The 20,263-nt window shown below is 46.0% G+C and overlaps 1 protein-coding gene across 1 annotated transcript in view; it reads right to left on the bottom strand.

The window, feature by feature from the left end:
* LOC135536292 (dynactin subunit 1-like) overlaps positions 1-20,263 on the bottom strand; it is a 140,299-nt gene that overhangs the window by 58,756 nt on the left and 61,280 nt on the right. Inside the window, exons 8-9 of the mRNA XM_064962649.1 lie at positions 2,189-2,269; positions 728-844 (exon numbers count right to left, since the gene is read on the bottom strand). Coding sequence (XP_064818721.1) covers positions 728-844; positions 2,189-2,269 — 198 coding nt within the window. The remainder of the gene's footprint in view (positions 1-727; positions 845-2,188; positions 2,270-20,263) is intronic.

The raw sequence follows: 20,263 nt of genomic DNA, 5'->3' as shown, positions 1-20,263 counted from the left end.
CACTACTGATATGATGCTGGGGTAACTAGAGTCCACTACTGATATGATGCTGGGGTAACTAGAGTCCATGGCTGATATGATGCTGTGGTAACTAGAGTCCATGGCTGATATGATGCTGGGGTAACTAGAGTCTACTACTGATATGATGCTGGGGTAACTAGAGTCCATGGCTGATATGATGCTGGGGTAACTAGAGTCCATGGCTGATATGATGCTGGGGTAACTAGAGTCCACTACTGATATGATGCTGGGGTAACTAGAGTCCACTACTGATATGATGCTGGGGTAACGAGAGTCCACTACTGATATGATGCTGGGGTAACTAGAGTCCATGGCTGATATGATGCTGGGGTAACTAGAGTCCATGGCTGATATGATGCTGGGGTAACTAGAGTCCACTACTGATATGATGCTGGGGTAACTAGAGTCCACTACTGATATGATGCTGGGGTAACTAGAGTCTACTACTGATATGATGCTGGGGTAACTAGAGTCTACTACTGATATGATGCTGGGGTAACTAGAGTCCACTACTGATATGATGCTGGGGTAACTAGAGTCCACTACTGATATGATGCTGGGGTAACTAGAGTCCACTACTGATATGATGCTATGTAAATGTAATGCTGGGGTAACTAGAGTCCACTACTGATTTCATTAATGAGAGGTACTGTGAGGTAAACTGATGAATGAGAGGTACTGTGAGGTAAAGTGATGGTTGCTTTACCTTCTTGGCCTCTTTGAGTTGTTTGGTCAGGTCGTTCTGCTGCTCCTGCATCTTGGTCTTCCATTCCTGCAGCTGCTCCAGCTGGATCTTATGTTTCTCCAGCTCCTTCAGCTTGACCTTCATCACATCAATAATAACAATAATATTATTATAAATAATAACAATAATATTATTATAAATAATACCAATAATACCAATAATATTATTATAAATAATAACAATAATAACAATAACAACAACATTATTATAAATAATAACAATAATAACAATAACAAAAATAATATTATTATAAATGATAACAATAATAACAATAATTGTTATCATCTAAATCAACATTATCATTATAATACACTTTATTGATACATAGACAGCCACTGTAGAGGAAATATAAAACCCACCCATTGGTTGTTCCTCACCCAGAAACCCACCCATTGGTCACTCCCCACCCAGAAACCCACCCATTGGTTGTTCCCCACCCAGAAACCCACCCATTGGTCACTCCTCACCCAGAAACCCACCCATTGGTCACTCCCCACCCAGAAACCCACCCATTGGTCACTCCCCACCCAGAAACCCACCCATTGGTCACTTCCCACCCAGAAACCCACCCATTGGTCACTCCCCACCCAGAAACCCACCCATTGGTCACTCCTCACCCAGAAACCCACCCATTGGTCACTCCTCACCCAGAAACCCACCCATTGGTCACTCCTCACCCAGAAACCCACCCATTGGTCACTCCCCACCCAGAAACCCACCCATTGGTCACTCCTCACCCAGAAACCCACCCATTGGTCACTCCTCACCCAGAAACCCACCCATTGGTCACTCCTCACCCAGAAACCCACCCATTGGTCACTCCCCACCCAGGAACCCAACCATTGGTCACTCCCCACCCAGAAACCCACCCATTGGTCACTCCTCACCCAGAAACCCACCCATTGGTCACTCCTCACCCAGAAACCCACCCATTGATCACTCCTCACCCAGAAACCCACCCATTGGTCACTCCTCACCCAGAAACCCACCCATTGGTCACTCCTCACCCAGAAACCCACCCATTGGTTGTTCCCCACCCAGAAACCCACCCATTGGTCACTCCCCACCCAGAAACCCACCCATTGGTTGTTCCCCACCCAGAAACCCACCCATTGGTCACTTCCCACCCAGAAACCCACCCATTGGTCACTCCCCACCCAGAAACCCCTGTGAACCATCCCCCATTCCCCCCCAGACCTGCTATGGTTCCTTGAAATGAAGTGAACGTCCCACACCTTAAAGTGATGTTATATGTTGACAATTATTAGAAAACAAGTCTGTTAATAATTCATAGTTATTTTGCAACAAAAAAAAGCCACACGTTTCAATGCATGCCACCGGAAATAACAACATCTAAATCATAAGAAACATAAGAATAATCATAATTAGGTATATGAATAAACATGATAGTAATAACGGTACCTTGTCCTCTGTCCTCTTCATCCTCAGAGTCTCTAACTTTTCCTCCAGATCCTTCACCTGACCACGCAGAGACTCCTCCTCCTGGCGGGGAGGGAGGGAGAGGGGGAGAGAGGGGGGGGGAGGGGGAGGGAGGGAGGGAGAGGGGGAGGGAGGGGAGGGAGGGAGAGGGGGAGGGGAGTTAGGGAGGGAGAGGGGGAGAGAGGGGGAGGGAGGGGGAGGGAGGGAGAGGGGGAGGGAGGGGGGAGGGGGAGGGGGGGAGGGAGGGGGGAGGGAGGGAGGGGGAGGGAGGGAGAGAGGGGAGAGGGGGGAGGGAGGGAGGGAGGGGAGGGGAGGGAGAGAGAGGGGGAGAGGGGGAGGGAGAGGGGGAGGGGGGAGGGAGGGAGGGGAGGGAGGGAGAGAGGGGAGAGAGGGGAGGAGGGAGGGAGGGGGGAGGGAGGGAGAGGGGGAGAGAGGGGGGGAGGGAGGGGAGGGAGGGAGAGGGGGAGAGGGGGAGGGAGGGAGGGAGAGGGGGAGAGAGGGGGGGAGGGAGGGAGAGGGGAGGGGGAGGGAGGGAGAGGGGGAGAGGGGGAGGGAGGGAGGGGAGGGAGGGAGAGAGGGGAGAGAGGGGAGGGAGGGAGGGAGGGAGGGGAGGGAGAGAGATGCAGCTTAAGCCTCGACCTCTTCAACTTATATATTAATGAATTGGTGAGGGCACTAGAACAGTCCGCAGCACCCGGCCTCACCCTACTAGAATCTGAAGTCAAATGTCTACTGTTTGCTGATGATCTGGTTCTTTTGGTCTCCAACCAAGGAGGGCCTACAGCAGCACCTAGATCTTAGGCACAGATTCTGTCAGACCTGAGACCTGACTGTAAATCTCAGTAAGACCAAAAATAATGGTGTTCCAAAAAAGGTCCAGTCGCCAGGACCACGAATACAAATTCCATCTAGACACCGTTGCCCTAGAGCACACAAAAAACTATACATACCTTGGCCTAAACATCAGCACCACAGGTAACTTCCACAAAGCTGTGAACGATCTGAGAGAAGGCAAGAAGGGCATTCTATGCCATCAAAAGGAACATAAATTTCAACATAGCAATTAGGATCTGGCTAAAAATACTTGAATCAGTCATAGAGCCCATTGCCCTTTATGGTTGTGAGGTCTGGGGTCCGCTCACCAACCAAGAATTCACTAAATGGGACAAACACCAAATTGAGATTCTGCATGCAGAATTCTGCAAAAAATACCCTATATGTACAACGTAGAACACCAAATAATGCATGCAGAGCAGAATTAGGCCGATACCCACTAATTATCAAAATCCAGAAAAGAGACGTTAAATTCTACAACCACCTAAAAGGAAGCAATTCCCAAACCTTCCATAACAAAGCCATCACCTACAGAGAGATGGACCTGGAGAAGAGTCCCCTAAGCAAGCTGGTCCTGGGGCTCTGTTCACAAACACAAACAGACCCCACAGTGGCAGAATACCTGACCACTGTGACTGACCCAAACTTAAGGAAAGCTTTGACTATGTACAGACTCAGTGAGCATAGCCTTGCTATTGAGAAAGGCCGCCGTAGGCAGACATGACTCTCAAGAGAAGACAGGCTATGTGCTCACTGCCCACAACATGAGGTGGGAACTGAGCTGCACTTCCTAACCATCTGCCAAATGCATGACCATATTAGAGACCCAATTTTGATAGACAGAGAGAGAGGTAGAGAGAGAGAGACAGAGAGAGAGACAGAGAGAGAGGCAGAGAGAGAGAGACAGACAGAGAGAGAGACAGAGAGAGAGGCAGAGAGAGAGAGAGAGAGAGAGAGAGAGGTGGAGAGGTAGAGAGAGAGAGAGCGAGAGAGAGAGACAGAGAGAGACAGAGGGAGAGAGGTAGAAAGAGAGAGAGACAGAGAGACAGAGAGAGACAGAGAGAGAGAGCGAGAGAGACAGAGAGCGCGAGAGAGGGAGAGAGAGAGAGGTAGAGAGAGAGAGACAGAGAGGAGAGAGAGAGAGAGCGAGAGAGAGAGAGAGAGAGAGAGAGAGAGAGAGGGAAACAGAGGTAGAGAGAGAGAGACAGAGAGAGAGAGACAGAGAGAGAGACAGAGAGAGAGACAGAGAGAGAGAGACAGAGAGAGAGAGGGAGAGAGACAGAGAGAGAGAGAGAGGGAGAGAGAGACAGAGAGAGAGAGAGACAGAGAGAATGGTTAATACAGCTGTTGGGGCTGGTTAGGCAGCGGGGACACTAAAGAACTGACCGTGTTAATTGTTAGTGTGGAACAACACTCCAGATTAACATGAAGCCACACACACACACACACACACACACACACACACACACACACACACACACACACACACACACACACACACACTAAACACATCACACACACCCACCCACCCACACACACACACACCATCACATCACACCACCACACTAAACACACACGTAACATCACCACACACACTACACACATCACACACACACAAACTATCAAACCACAGCACTGCACCTGAGTTGCCATAGCGACTTCCTCCTGAGAGAGAGCATGGATGAGACACTAATTATGACTATATACTGAGTGTATAAAACATTTTAAAAAAAAACATGCTCTTTCTATGACACACTGACCAGGTGAAAGATATGATCCCTTATTGATGTAAATCCACTACAATCAGTGTAGATGAAGGGGAGGAGACATGTGGTTAAAGAAGGATTTTAATGCCTTGAGATAATTGAGACATGGATTGTGTTCGTGTGTCATTCAGAGGGTGAATGGGCAAGACAAAAGATTTGTGACTTTCAACATCGTATGGTGGTAGGTGCCAGGAGCACCGGTTGGTGTCAAGAACTACAACGCTGCTGGGTTTTTCACGCTCAACAGTTTCCTGTGTGTATCAAGAATGGTCCACCACCCAAAGGACATCCAGACAACTTGACACAACAGTGGGGAATCATTGGAGTCAACATGGGGCCAGCATCCCTGTGGAACGCTTTCAACACCTTGTAGAATCAACATGGGCCAGCATCCCTGTGGAACGCTTTAGACACTTTAGAGTCCACGCTTTAGAGTCCATGTCCCGACGAATTGAGGTGGTTCTTTACAGACCCTAACATACATTAAGGGAACATTTCGACAATCACCGTATGGTTAGTGAGAAAGTCCCTATTGGAACTGTACGGTCCCTTACTAGACGTCCGAAAACATTTTAGAAATTCGGGGACGGCGTCGGGCCGAGCGGTAGGGCCAGACCTACCGGGAAGTCATCAAATGAACTTTGTCGGACATTCGGTTTTCGTTTAATAAAATAAACAAATTTTAGCCCATTTTTGCGCTATGCCGGAATATCCCACAAGAGGGCATAAGCAATCATATTGCTATTGGACAAAACATCCCGAATCACGACGTGCCATATCTCGAAAACTGAAAATATTTCAAGCCGAAACTTGGTGAGCGTAGGTTTGGCATTATGGGAAGATGGCCCCGAACAAGATGGCGTCTAGGCCTCAACGGTTTTTGAGTTATGGCCATATTTCTGGGATTAAAGGTCCAAAATGAAAATAGAGAAAAGATTTTTTCACTTCACGTCAAAGTCAAGGAGCCTCCGGTGTCAATAAAAAAAAAAATCGGCCATTTATCTATCGTCATTTACGAGAAATCGTACGGTGACCAGATCGTGATGTTCAGATATAGGTGGGGGTTTTTTTCAACGGTTACAGATCCAGTTGCAGGGTGTTCATACGAGTATTTTTAAAATGTGCTGCGGAGCTCTGCGACATTTCTGTGATTTTCTATGATTTTCTGAAATAACACACACTCACTAAACCCTCCGTAAATAACTCAGTTCTTAATGTAAAGACTTAAAACTCAGGATTCTGTAAAGGCATACCCCAATGAGGATATGAGTTTATTTATAGCTTCCTGTGCCAACCGGAAGTGCCATAATTGGTGTCTCAGGGGCTGTTTGGAAGGGTTAAAAAATCAGATCTGTCCAAAACTTCATATGTGTGATTAGACAACCCCCATGAACTGTAAATCAGTCATTTTTCCCAACAGATGTCAAAGAAAAGCTCTCACACACACACACAGCAAGGATGGAGTGACAAAGCGTGGTGTTTAAAGACACAGAGAGCAGGCAATGGCATAAACATAATCCCAAGGCCGTGCCGAGTCCAACGAGGTGCCCCTCTTGACCGTAGCTCGCTCGGTCTGAGCGCAGCGACCATGAGAAAAATAGGCCCACAATGATGCCTGCACCACAATGTCATTGGATTTTGGGTGACAGCGGCGGAACCGTTAGGTTTAGAAGGACAATTCAAACACAGGACTGTTCCTAAGGTCCTCCCGATCTGTGCAAGCCTAACCTTGACTGTGTGGCATTAACCTTTCACAGTTAAAAGAAGGTGTTTACAAAAACAGTGTGCATTGACTTCTCTCCCCATAGGAATACATTGCCTGCTCCCCTAAATACAACCTGGAGTCTATATGGGTTATGAATGCTGTATGAACCTGTCTTCTATGACATTCCATCAGACCACTATGAGGTCTACCTGTGTCGATTCTAAGCTTCCTGGAGCAACCGGAAGTGGTTAAATTGACCCAAAAGGTATTTGGATGTACATCACCTCGAAAGGTGCCAAGGCCTCTGCATTATTCAACCCTGTGTAGATCAGTCAATTCTCAACTTAAAGACTTAAAACTCAGGATTCCCTAGGTTTCTATGTCAGTCAAGACATGTGTGTATTTATAGCTTCCTGTGCCAACCGGAAGTGCCATAATTGGTGACTCAGGGGCTGTTTGGAAGGGTTAAAAAATCAGATCTGTCCAAAACTTCATATGTGTGATTAGACAACCCCCATGAACTGTAAATCAGTCATTTTTCCCAACAGATGTCAAAGAAAAGCTCTCACACACACACAGCAAGGATGGAGTGACAAAGCGTGGTGTTTAAAGACACAGAGAGCAGGCAATGGCATAAACATAATCCCAAGGCCGTGCCGAGTCCAACGAGGTGCCCCGCTTGACCGTAGCTCGCTCGGTCTGAGCGCAGCGACCATGAGAAAAATAGGCCCACAATGATGCCTGCACCACAATGTCATTTGATTTTGGGTGACAGCGGCGGAACCGTTAGGTTTAGAAGGACAATTCAAACACAGGACTGTTCCTAAGGTCCTCCCGATCTGTGCAAGCCTAACCTTGACTGTGTGGCATTAACATTTCACAGTTAAAAGAAGGTGTTTACATAAAAACAGTGTGCATTGACTTCTCTACCCATAGGAATACATTGCCTGCTCCCCTAAATACAACCTGGGGTCTTTATGGGTTATGAATGCTGTATGAACCTGTCTTCTATGACATTCCATCAGACCACTATGAGGTCTACCTGTGTCGATTCTAAGCTTCCTGGAGCAACCGGAAGTGGTTAAATTGACCCAAAAGGTATTTGGATGTACATCAACTCGAAAGGTGAAAAGGCCTCTGCATTATTCAACCCTGTGTAGATCAGTCAATTCTCAACTTAAAGACTTAAAACTCAGGATTCCCTAGGTTTCTATGTCAGTCAAGACATGTGTGTATTTATAGCTTCCTGTGCCAACCGGAAGTGCCATAATTGGTGTCTCAGGGGCTGTTTGGAAGGGTTAAAAAAATCAGATCTGTCCAAAACTTCATATGTGTGATTAGACAACCCCCATGAACTGTAAATCAGTCATTTTCCCCATAAAAATTCAAAGGAAAAATAAATCACAGAGATACACAACTTGGATGGAGGGACGTATTGGGGTGTGTAGAGACTGACAGTGCCTCCAATAGTTAGCTTTGTTCGAGCTAAAAAAGAACCGTCAGACCTAGAGTTCCGAAACTTTAGAATCCTGTTCTAGACCTCAGGTAGATAGTGCGTGGTGAGTTACGGCGCTCTAGGAGGTTTTCGGACCGAGAAACAGCGTCGAACATTTGCAATGACTTCAATTCATTTTGACCATTACGAAAATGGCGACATTTAGAAATGTCCCAGAGACACAAGACTAGGTGCATTGTGACCGTCTCGGCCCATAGAGACAGAACCCAACATCTCGGTCCGATAGCTCATTCAAGGACCCCGTAGCAAGGCATGGAAAAAGTGGATTTTCAGCACCAATTAGGCTTTTACTCGGACACCAAATGACCTATCGAGCCGAAACTCGGGATTCGGGGTCGCCTCACATAGGACTACACATAATGTCCGAACTGGCCCCGCAGCTAGAAAGTAACTATGTGTTTTATGGTTTTTTAATGTTTTGTACCGAAGGCCTTGTGAATTTTGGGCCAGCTCTGAAGTATGTTATACTTGGCTCCTAAATGAGTTGGGAAAAGTGGGTTTGGTGTCAGTTTGTATCAGTTTGGTGTCAGAATGATATCAAATTGACTGATGGACGGTGACTTGCAGGTGACTCTTGTCCATTAGCAATATGTTTAAGCGGTGAGGTACCATCACCAAAAGCGACATTCTGAAATCAACCCAAACGAGCGATGGAGAGGTACCAGTATCACTGCCCAGACATCCCTATGTCATCGGGCCAGTCAATTTGGCATTCCTGCATGATTTTTATGGCATGACAAATTGGTAATGGTGACTGCCCAGTTAACCATATGGCAAATGCACAGTGACTTTGAAAGAGTGAGAAAAATCACCAAATGGACATTCTGGAATCAACCCTAACGAGTGATGGAGAGGTACCAGAATCACTGCCAAGCCATCCCGAGTTCATCGGGCCAGTCAATTTGGCATTCCTGCACAAATTTTCAGTGACTTTGCAAAAGTAAGGAACATTTGCAATATGTTTAAGTGGTGAGGTACCATCACCAAAAGCGACATTCTGAAATCAACCCAAACGAGCGATGGAGAGGTACCAGTATCACTGCCCAGACATCCCTATGTCATCGGGCCAGTCAATTTGGCATTCCTGCATGATTTTTATGGCATGACAAATTGGTGATGGTGACTGCCCAGTTAACCATATGGCAAATGCACAGTGACTTTGCAAAAGTGAGAAAACATGACCAAATGGACATTCTGAAATCAACACAAACAATGGCATCACCATAGTGTCCAGACTGTGCCGAGTCCAACGAGGTGCCCCGCTGACCGTAGCTCGCTCGGTCTGAGCGCGCGACCATGAGAAAAATAGGCCCAATATGAAGCCTTCACCAGTACGTCATTTGATTTTGGGTGACAGCGGCGGAACCGTTAGGTTTAGAAAGACAATTCAACCACAGGACTGTTCCTAAGGTCCTCCTGATCTGTCCAAGCCTATCCTTGACCGTGTGACATTAACCCTTCACAGTCAAAAGAAGGTGTTTACATAAAAACAGTGTTCATTGACTTCTCTCCCCATAGGAATATATTGGCTGCTCCACTAAATACAACCTGGAGTCTATATGGGTTATGAATGTTGTATGAACCTGTCTTTGGTACCAGTCCATCAGACCACTATAAGGTCTACCTGTGTCGATTCTAAGCTTCCTGGACCAACCGGAAGTGGTCCAAATCGCCCTAAAAGTGTATACCCATACACTGCCTGCAATTTGATGGACATAGTGCATTGAACCCTGTGTAAATCAGTCAGTTTTCATGGTAAAGACTTAAAACTCAGGATTCTCTAATGGAATACCCCAATGAGGATGTATGTTGAGTTACAGCTTCCTGTGCCAACCGGAAGTGCCATAATTGGTGTCTCATGGGCTGTTTGGAGGGGTTAAAAATATCAGATCTTTCCAAAACTTCATATATATGATTAGGCAACCCCCATGAACTGTAAATCAGTCATTTTTCCCATAAAAATTCAAAGGAAAACTAAATCACACAGATACACAACATGGATGGAGGGACGTATCATTGGGGTGCGTAGAGACTGACAGTGCCTCCAATAGTTAGCTTTGAATGATATCAAATTGACTGATGGACGGTGACTTGCAGGTGACTCTTGTCCATTAGCAATATGTTTAAGCGGTGAGGTACCATCACCAAAAGCGACATTCTGAAATCAACCCTAACGAACGATGGAGAGGTACCAGTATCACTGCCCAGCCATCCCGAGGTCATCGGGCCAGTCAATTTGGCATTCCTGCATGATTTTTATAGCATGACAAATTGGTGATGGTGACTGCCCAGTTAACCATATGGCAAATGCACAGTGACTTTGAAAGAGTGAGAAAAATCACCAAATGGACATTCTGGAATCAACCCTAACGAGCGATGGAGAGGTACCAGAATCACTACCAAGCCATCCCGACTTCATCGGGCCAGTCAATTTGGCATTCCTGCACAAATTTTCAGTGACTTTGCAAAAGTAAGGAACATTTGCAATATGTTTAAGCGGTGAGGTACCATCACCAAAAGCGACATTCTGAAATCAACCCAAACGAGCGATGGAGAGGTACCAGTATCACTGCCCAGACATCCCTATGTCATCGGGCCAGTCAATTTGGCATTCCTGCATGATTTTTATAGCATGACAAATTGGTGATGGTGACTGCCCAGTTAACCATATGGCAAATGCACAGTGACTTTGCAAAAGTGAGAAAACATGACCAAATGGACATTCTGAAATCAACACAAACAATGGCATCACCATAGTGTCCAGACTGTGCCGAGTCCAACGAGGTGCCCCGCTTGACCGTAGCTCGCTCGGTCTGAGCGCGCGACCATGAGAAAAATAGGCCCAATATGAAGCCTTCACCAGTACGTCATTTGATTTTGGGTGACAGCGGCGGAACCGTTAGGTTTAGAAAGACAATTCAACCACAGGACTGTTCCTAAGGTCCTCCTGATCTGTCCAAGCCTATCCTTGACCGTGTGACATTAACCCTTCACAGTCAAAAGAAGGTGTTTACATAAAAACAGTGTTCATTGACTTCTCTCCCCATAGGAATATATTGGCTGCTCCACTAAATACAACCTGGAGTCTATATGGGTTATGAATGTTGTATGAACCTGTCTTTGGTACCAGTCCATCAGACCACTATAAGGTCTACCTGTGTCGATTCTAAGCTTCCTGGACCAACCGGAAGTGGTCCAAATCGCCCTAAAAGTGTATACCCATACACTGCCTGCAATTTGATGGACATAGTGCATTGAACCCTGTGTAAATCAGTCAGTTTTCATGGTAAAGACTTAAAACTCAGGATTCTCTAATGGAATACCCCAATGAGGATGTATGTTGAGTTACAGCTTCCTGTGCCAACCGGAAGTGCCATAATTGGTGTCTCATGGGCTGTTTGGAGGGGTTAAAAATATCAGATCTTTCCAAAACTTCATATATATGATTAGGCAACCCCCATGAACTGTAAATCAGTCATTTTTCCCATAAAAATTCAAAGGAAAACTAAATCACACAGATACACAACATGGATGGAGGGACGTATCATTGGGGTGCGTAGAGACTGACAGTGCCTCCAATAGTTAGCTTTGAATGATATCAAATTGACTGATGGACGGTGACTTGCAGGTGACTCTTGTCCATTAGCAATATGTTTAAGCGGTGAGGTACCATCACCAAAAGCGACATTCTGAAATCAACCCTAACGAACGATGGAGAGGTACCAGTATCACTGCCCAGCCATCCCGAGGTCATCGGGCCAGTCAATTTGGCATTCCTGCATGATTTTTATAGCATGACAAATTGGTAATGGTGACTGCCCAGTTAACCATATGGCAAATGCACAGTGACTTTGAAAGAGTGAGAAAAATCACCAAATGGACATTCTGGAATCAACCCTAACGAGCGATGGAGAGGTACCAGAATCACTGCCAAGCCATCCCGAGTTCATCGGGCCAGTCAATTTGGCATTCCTGCACAAATTTTCAGTGACTTTGCAAAAGTGAGAAAACATTTGCAATATGTTTTAACAGTGAGGTACCATCACCAAAAGCGACATTCTGAAATCAAGCCAAACGAGTGATGGAGAGGTTCCAGAATCACTGCCCAGCCATCCCGAGTTCATCGGGCCAGTCAATTTGGCATTCCTGCATGATTTTTATGGCATGACAAATTGGTGATGGTGAATGCCCAGTTAACCATATGGCAAATGCACAGTGACTTTGAAAGAGTGAGAAAAATCACCAAATGGACATTCTGAAATCAACCCAAACGAGCGATGGAGAGGTACCAGAATCACTGCCCAGCCATCCCGAGTACATCGGGCCAGTCAATTTGGCATTCCTGCATGATTTTTATGGCATGACAAATTGGTGATGGTGAATGCCCAGTTAACCATATGGCAAATGCACAGTGACTTTGCAAAAGTGAGAAAACATAAACAAATGGACATGATGAAATCAACACCACGAGTGATTGAAAGGAACAACAATCACTGCCCGGCCATCCCGAGTTCATCAGGCCAGTCAATTTTGCATTTCTGAAGGATTTTTGAGCATGTCAAATTTCTTATGACATTTGGCCCCCACAAAACATATGCCTTATGCACAAGCAAAAAAAAAAAAACATTATGATAATAAAATATGACTAAAGTATGTTGATACAGTTCTTATACTTGTGTAACTGACACAAAATTCGAAATTTTTTCGAAAAACGGTCCAGAAAGCACTTTTTTAGGGGTGTGTGAAGTTTTTTATGAAATTTAATAATTTTTGACTTTTGACTTCTGACTTCCTATGAAATCATATTGCAGATGGACAAAACACATGCAATAATGCGCAAGTAAAAAAAAAAAAAAATTATGATAATAAAATATGACTAAAGTATGTTGATACAGTTCTTATACGTGTGTAACTGACACAAAATGCGAAAAAATTTCGAAAAACGGTCCTGAAAGCACTTTTTTAGGGGTGTGTGAAGTTTTTTATGAAATTTAATAATTTTTGACTTTTGACTTCTGACTTCCTATGAAATCATATTGCAGATGGACAAAACATATGCAATAATGCGCAAGTAAAAAAATTAAAAAAATTATGATAATAAAATTGGACAAAAGTATTTTCATACAGTTCTTATACATGTGTAATTGTCAAAAAAAGCGAAAGAATTTCGAAAAACGGTCCAGAAAGCACTTTTTTAAGGGGTGATACGTTTTTTTCAAAAAATTCATTTTTTCAAAATTTGGCTTTTGGATGTTGACTTGGAGTCCAATATCAATATGAAAAACCATGGTGGAGCGCAATCGCCACCTGTTGGATTTTTTAAGTGTTACAACTGGCAATACCCATATGGCAATAGAAGTAAACTTTGCATGAATCAACGCCGCTTTGGGTGGTATTGGCCAATGTGTACATGGTTTGTCCTATGCCAATAATTTGCCATTAATTTTTGTCCACTACGGGGGTGAATTCCCTTACATGCGGACCACACCGCTCACGTCGCAAAATAAATGTACACATATACATATTCAATCAGCGCGTCGACGAGCGTCTGGGTAGCCAGGCTCTAAAACAGGTTCTATTTGTGACGCTTGAAGTCCCGCCTCTCCTATCTCCTCATTGGTTTTTCGGAGCATAAACCCACGTGATTGGAAGATGAACTGAGGTCCACACTCCAGTTGGTGGTGGTAACGCACCTTAAAGTTGGTTGCCAATGTCCAAAGAAGAAGACGGAGGAGACTAGAAACCAACTCGGTTTACCCTTTTATGTGTGGATTAATTGTCGGAGTAGAGGACCTTGTGAATTTCTGGTAAAATAACAACCCAATGTTTATATCCCAGGACAAAGTAGCTAGCAACAGCAAGCGAGCTGGCTAAATGTCCATGAAAGGCTTTTCTACCTGTCCCCAAGTTAATATAGTTGGTTCAGAGTTGGTTTTGATATTTCAACCTGTGTCTCCTGATCACATCTGATGAGACTAATAAATAATAAATAAATAATAAATAATAAATAAATGTGCAATAAATAAACCTGCTTGAGAGAGGTCTGGTCAGCATGTTAGGAGCGTCTGGGGAATTTGTGTTTTATTTTACTACGATGATGTCATTGTTGTAAAAATGTGGATTTACTATCATTTATTATTATTATAATCGTTTGAATTATTTAACCTCTATTTAACTAGGCAAGTCAGAACAAATCCTTATTTACAATTTTTATTTTTATTTTACCTTTATTTAACTAGGCAAGTCAGTTAGAAACAAATTCTTATTTTCAATGACGGCCTAGGAACAGTGGGTTAACTGCCTGTTCAGGGGCAGAACGACAGATTTGTACCTTGTCAGCTCGGGGGTTTGAACTTGCAACCTTCCGGTTACTAGTCCAACACTCTAACCACTAGGCTACCCTGCCACAATGACGGCCTTCCGCAGACGACGCTGGACCAATTGCGCGCCGCCCCTGTGGGACTCCCAATCACGGCCGGTTGTGATACAGCCTGGATTTACATATTATACAATACATTATGCTAACATTTTCAGAATAATTAGTTATGGTAAATACACTTCCTTTTTTTACCTCAGATTGGTGATGTTACCTCAGATTGGTGATGTTACCTCAGATTGGTGATGTTACCTCAGATTGGTGATGTTACCTCAGATTGGTGATGTTACCTCAGATTGGTGATGTTACCTCAGATTGGTGATGTTACCTCAGATTGGTGATGTTACCTCAGATTGGTGATGTTACTATTTGTCCTATAATGGGGTGGCAGGTAGCCTAGTGGTTAGAGTGTACGGGGGTGGCAGGTAGCCTAGTGGTTAGAGTGTAGGGGCGGCAGGTAGCCTAGTGGTTAGAGTGTAGGGGCGGCAGGTAGCCTAGTGGTTAGAGTGTAGAGGTGGCAGGTAGCCTAGTGGTTAGAGTGTAGAGGAGGCAGGGTAGCCTAGTGGTTAGAGTGTAGAGGTGGCAGGTAGCCTAGTGGTTAGAGTGTAGAGGAGGCTGGTAGCCTAGTGGTTAGAGTGTAGAGGAGGTAGGTAGTCTAGTGGTTAGAGTGTAGAGGAGGCAGGTAGCCTAGTGGTTAGAGTGTAGAGGAGGCAGGTAGCCTAGTGGTTAGAGTGTAGAGGTGGCAGGTAGCCTAGTGGTTAGAGTGTAGAGGTGGCAGGGTAGCCTAGTGTTTAGAGTGTAGAGGTGGCAGGGTAGCCTAGTGTTTAGAGTGTAGAGGTGGCAGGGTAGCCTAGTGGTTAGAGTGTAGAGGTGGCAGGGTAGCCTAGTGGTTAGAGTGTAGAGGTGGCAGGTAGCCTAGTGGTTAGAGTGTAGAGGTGGCAGGGTAGCCTAGTAGTTAGAGTGTTGGATCAGTAACCGAAAGGTTGCAAGTTCAAATCCCTGAGCTGACAAGGTAAAAATCTGTTGTTCTGCCCGTCATTGAAAATGAGAATTTGTTCTTAACTGACTTGCCTAGTTAAATAAAGGTATAAAATAAATAAATAATGATCAAGTGAAAACATGTTTTTTTTTTGCAAATTTATTGAAAATGAAAAATAATATTAAAAAAAGAAATATATTAAAATCACTTTTTACAGCGTTTAGTCTTTCTGGGTAAGTCTAAGAGCTGTGAGTCTTTCTGGGTAAGTCTAAGAGCTGTGAGTCTTTCTGGGTAAGTCTAAGAGCTTTGAGTCTTTCTGGGTAAGTCTCTAAGAGCTGTGAGTCTTTCTGGGTAAGTCTAAGAGCTGTGAGTCTTTCTGGGTAAGTCTCTAAGAGCTGTGAGTCTTTCTGGGTAAGTCTAAGAGCTGTGAGTCTTTCTGGGTAAGTCTCTAAGAGCTGTGAGTCTTTCTGGTTCAGTCTCTAAGAGCTGGGAGTCTTTCTGGTTCAGTCTCTAAGAGCTGTGAGTCTTTCTGGGTAAGTCTCTAAGAGCTGTGAGTCTTTCTGGTTCAGTCTCTAAGAGCTGTGAGTCTTTCTGGGTAAGTCTCTAAGAGCTGTGAGTCTTTCTGGGTAAGTCTCTAAGAGCTGTGAGTCTTTCTGGGTAAGTCTAAGAGCTGTGAGTCTTTCTCGTTAAGTCTCTAAGAGCTGTGAGTCTTTCTGGGTAAGTCTAAGAGCTGTGAGTCTTTCTGGGTAAGTCTAAGAGCTGTGAGTCTTTCTCGTTAAGTCTCTAAGAGCTGTGAGTCTTTCTGGGTAAGTCCATAAGAGCTGTGAGTCTTTCTCATTAAGTCTCTAAGAGCTGTGAGTCTTTCTGGGTAAGTCTAAGAGCTGTGAGTCTTTCTGGGTAGGTCTCTAAGAGCTGTGAGTCTTTCTGGGTAAGTCTCTAAGAGCTGTGAGTCTTTCTGGGTAAGTCTCTAAGAGCTGTGAGTCTTTCTGGGTAAGTCTCTAAGAGCTGTGAGTCTTTCTGGTTAAGTCTCTAAGAGCTGTGAGTCTTTCTGGCTCAGTCTTTCTGGCTCAGTCTCTAGGTTCCGGTTGGAGCGAGCGGTCGCATCTACACTTCGGTCCGCAGGTAGTATAACTTTTCATTACATTTCATTACATTTCGTTATAGTACAACGGTTTGATTTGTCTTATCTTAGCAATTTCTTCTTAGCTAGCTACATAGCCGTCTTTGTATCAACGACAATTGCATATTATCGTATTTCGTCGTCCTAACGTATCTGCCCAGCAGCTAGCTAAGCAGCTAGCTAACATCCACTGTCCACTAGCACTGTAGAAACTATTACACTCAACTGAACGGCTCGATTAGCGTAGTGTCAGCTAGCTACATAGTTGTCTTCGCTGTCTTTGTATCCAAGATAATTGTGCAGTTTAGAGTGTGTAGACTTAGAGTGATTACCTTAATTTACCGAGGTTAGCTAGCCAGCTATTTGTCGTCCTTAACGTAGGAAATGCTGCTAGCTAGCTAGCCAACAGCTAGCCAACCTCTACCGAATTGAACTCCAACTACCCGGTCAACATTCCGCGTCGCTCCACAGGTAGTATCACATCTTTCATTTCACTTCATTACAGTACAACGGTTTGTTTTGTTTGATCGTAGCTAGCCAGCTACATAGCCGTCTTTGTATCTAAGACAATTGTGTAGTCTAGAGCGATTTTCTAGGTTAGCTGGCCAGCTATTGTCGGTCTTTCAACGTAGCTAGCCAGCTAGCCCCGAATAGCAGCACTGTAGTAACTATTACAGTACAACGGTTTGTTTTGTTTGATCGTAGCTAGCTAGCTACATAGCCGTCTTTGTATCTAAGACAATTGTGTAGCCTAGAGCGATTTTCTAGGTTAGCTGGCCAGCTATTGTCGTTCTCTTAACGTAGCTAGCCAGCTAGCCCCCGAATAGCAGCACTGTAGTAACTATTACAGTACAACGGTTTGTTTTGTTTGATCGTAGCTAGCTAGCTACATAGCCGTCTTTGTATCTAAGTCAATTGTTTAGCCTAGAGCGATTTTCTAGGTTAGCTACATCGCAGCCACTACCAGCTAGCCTACTCCAGCAGTACTGTACCATTTCAATCATTTTAGTCTATAAGATTCTTGCTACGTAAGCTTAACTTTCTGAACATTCGAGACGTGTAGTCCACTTGTCATTCCAATCTCCTTTGCATTAGCGTAGCCTCTTCTGTACCCTGTCAACTATGTGTCTATCTATCCCTGTTCTCTCCTCTCTGCACAGACCATACAAACGCTCCACACCGCGTGGCCGCGGCCACCCTAATCTGGTGGTCCCAGCGCGCACGACCCACGTGGAGTTCCTGGTCTCCGGTAGCCTCTGGAACTGCCGATCTGCGGCCAACAAGGCAGAGTTCATCTCAGCCTATGCCTCCCTCCAGTCCCTCGACTTCCTGGCACTGACGGAAACATGGATCACCACAGATAACACTGCTACTCCTACTGCTCTCTCTTCGTCCGCCCACGTGTTCTCGCACACCCCGAGAGCTTCTGGTCAGCGGGGTGGTGGCACCGGGATCCTCATCTCTCCCAAGTGGTCATTCTCTCTCTCTCCCTTACCCATCTATCTATCGCCTCCTTTGAATTCCATGCTGTCACAGTTACCAGCCCTTTCAAGCTTAACATCCTTATCATTTATCGCCCTCCAGGTTCCCTCGGAGAGTTCATCAATGAGCTTGATGCCTTGATAAGCTCCTTTCCTGAGGACGGCTCACCTCTCACAGTCCTGGGCGACTTTAACCTCCCCACGTCTACCTTTGACTCATTCCTCTCTGCCTCCTTCTTTCCACTCCTCTCCTCTTTTGACCTCACCCTCTCACCTTCCCCCCTACTCACAAGGCAGGCAATACGCTCGACCTCATCTTTACTAGATGCTGTTCTTCCACTAACCTCATTGCAACTCCCCTCCAAGTCTCCGACCACTACCTTGTATCCTTTTCCCTCTCGCTCTCATCCAACACTTCCCACACTGCCCCTACTCGGATGGTATCGCGCCGTCCCAACCTTCGCTCTCTCTCCCCCGCTACTCTCTCCTCTTCCATCCTATCATCTCTTCCCTCTGCTCATACCTTCTCCAACCTTTCTCCTGAGTCTGCCTCCTCAACCCTCCTCTCTTCCCTTTCTGCATCCTTTGACTCTCTATGTCCCCTATCCTCCAGGCCGGCTCGGTCCTCCCCTCCCGCTCCGTGGCTCGATGACTCATTGCGAGCTCACAGAACAGAGCTCCGGGCAGCCGAGCGGAAATGGAGGAAAACTCGCCTCCCTGCGGACCTGGCATCCTTTCACTCCCTCCTCTCTACATTTTCCTCCTCTGTCTCTGCTGCTAAAGCCACTTTCTACCACTCTAAATTCCAAGCATCTGCCTCTAACCCTAGGAAGCTCTTTGCCACCTTCTCCTCCCTCCTGAATCCTCCTCCCCCTCCCCCCTCCTCCCTCTCTGCAGATGACTTCGTCAACCATTTTGAAAAGAAGGTCGACGACATCCGATCCTCGTTTGCTAAGTCAAACGACACCGCCGGTTCTGCTCACACTGCCCTACCCTGTGCTCTGACCTCTTTCTCCCCTCTCTCTCCAGACGAAATCTCGCTTCTTGTGACGGCCGGCCGCCCAACAACCTGCCCGCTTGACCCTATCCCCTCCTCTCTTCTCCAGACCATCTCCGGGGACCTTCTCCCTTACCTCACCTCGCTCATCAACTCATCCCTGACCGCTGGCTACGTCCCTTCCGTCTTCAAGAGAGCGAGAGTTGCACCCCTTCTGAAAAAACCTACACTCGATCCCTCCGATGTCAACAACTACAGACCAGTATCCCTTCTTTCTTTTCTCTCCAAAACTCTTGAACGTGCCGTCCTTGGCCAGCTCTCCCACTATCTCTCTCAGAATGACCTTCTTGATCCAAATCAGTCAGGTTTCAAGACTAGTCATTCAACTGAGACTGCTCTTCTCTGTATCACGGAGGCGCTCCGCACTGCTAAAGCTAACTCTCTCTCCTCTGCTCTCATCCTTCTAGACCTATCGGCTGCCTTCGATACTGTGAACCATCAGATCCTCCTCTCCACCCTCTCCGAGTTGGGCATCTCCGGCGCGGCCCACGCTTGGATTGCGTCCTACCTGACAGGTCGCTCCTACCAGGTGGCGTGGCGAGAATCTGTCTCCTCGCCACGCGCTCTCACCACTGGTGTCCCCCAGGGCTCTGTTCTAGGCCCTCTCCTATTCTCGCTATACACGAAGTCACTTGGCTCTGTCATAACCTCACATGGTCTCTCCTATCATTGCTATGCAGACGACACACAATTAATCTTCTCCTTTCCCCCTTCTGATGACCAGGTGGCGAATCGCATCTCTGCATGTCTGGCAGACATATCAGTGTGGATGACGGATCACCACCTCAAGCTGAACCTCGGCAAGACGGAGCTGCTCTTCCTCCCGGGAAGGACTGCCCGTTCCATGACCTCGCCATCACGGTTGACAACTCCGTTGTGTCGTCCTCCCAGAGCGCTAAGAACCTTGGCGTGATCCTGGACAACACCCTGTCGTTCTCAACCAACATCATGGCGGTGGCCCGTTCCTGTAGGTTCATGCTCTACAACATCCGCAGAGTACGACCCTGCCTCACACAGGAAGCGGCGCAGGTCCTAATCCAGGCACTTGTCATCTCCCGTCTGGATTACTGCAACTCGCTGTTGGCTGGGCTCCCTGCCTGTGCCATTAAACCCCTACAACTCATCCAGAACGCCGCAGCCCGTCTGGTGTTCAACCTTCCCAAGTTCTCTCACGTCACCCCGCTCCTCCGCTCTCTCCACTGGCTTCCAGTTGAAGCTCGCAT

The sequence above is a fragment of the Oncorhynchus masou genome, unplaced genomic scaffold (genome assembly GCF_036934945.1).
Source record: "Oncorhynchus masou masou isolate Uvic2021 unplaced genomic scaffold, UVic_Omas_1.1 unplaced_scaffold_591, whole genome shotgun sequence".
NCBI classification, from domain to species: Eukaryota; Metazoa; Chordata; class Actinopteri; order Salmoniformes; family Salmonidae; genus Oncorhynchus; species Oncorhynchus masou.
The sequence above is the reverse complement of the archived record's forward strand: the minus strand, read 5'-3'. Positions and strand labels throughout refer to the sequence as shown.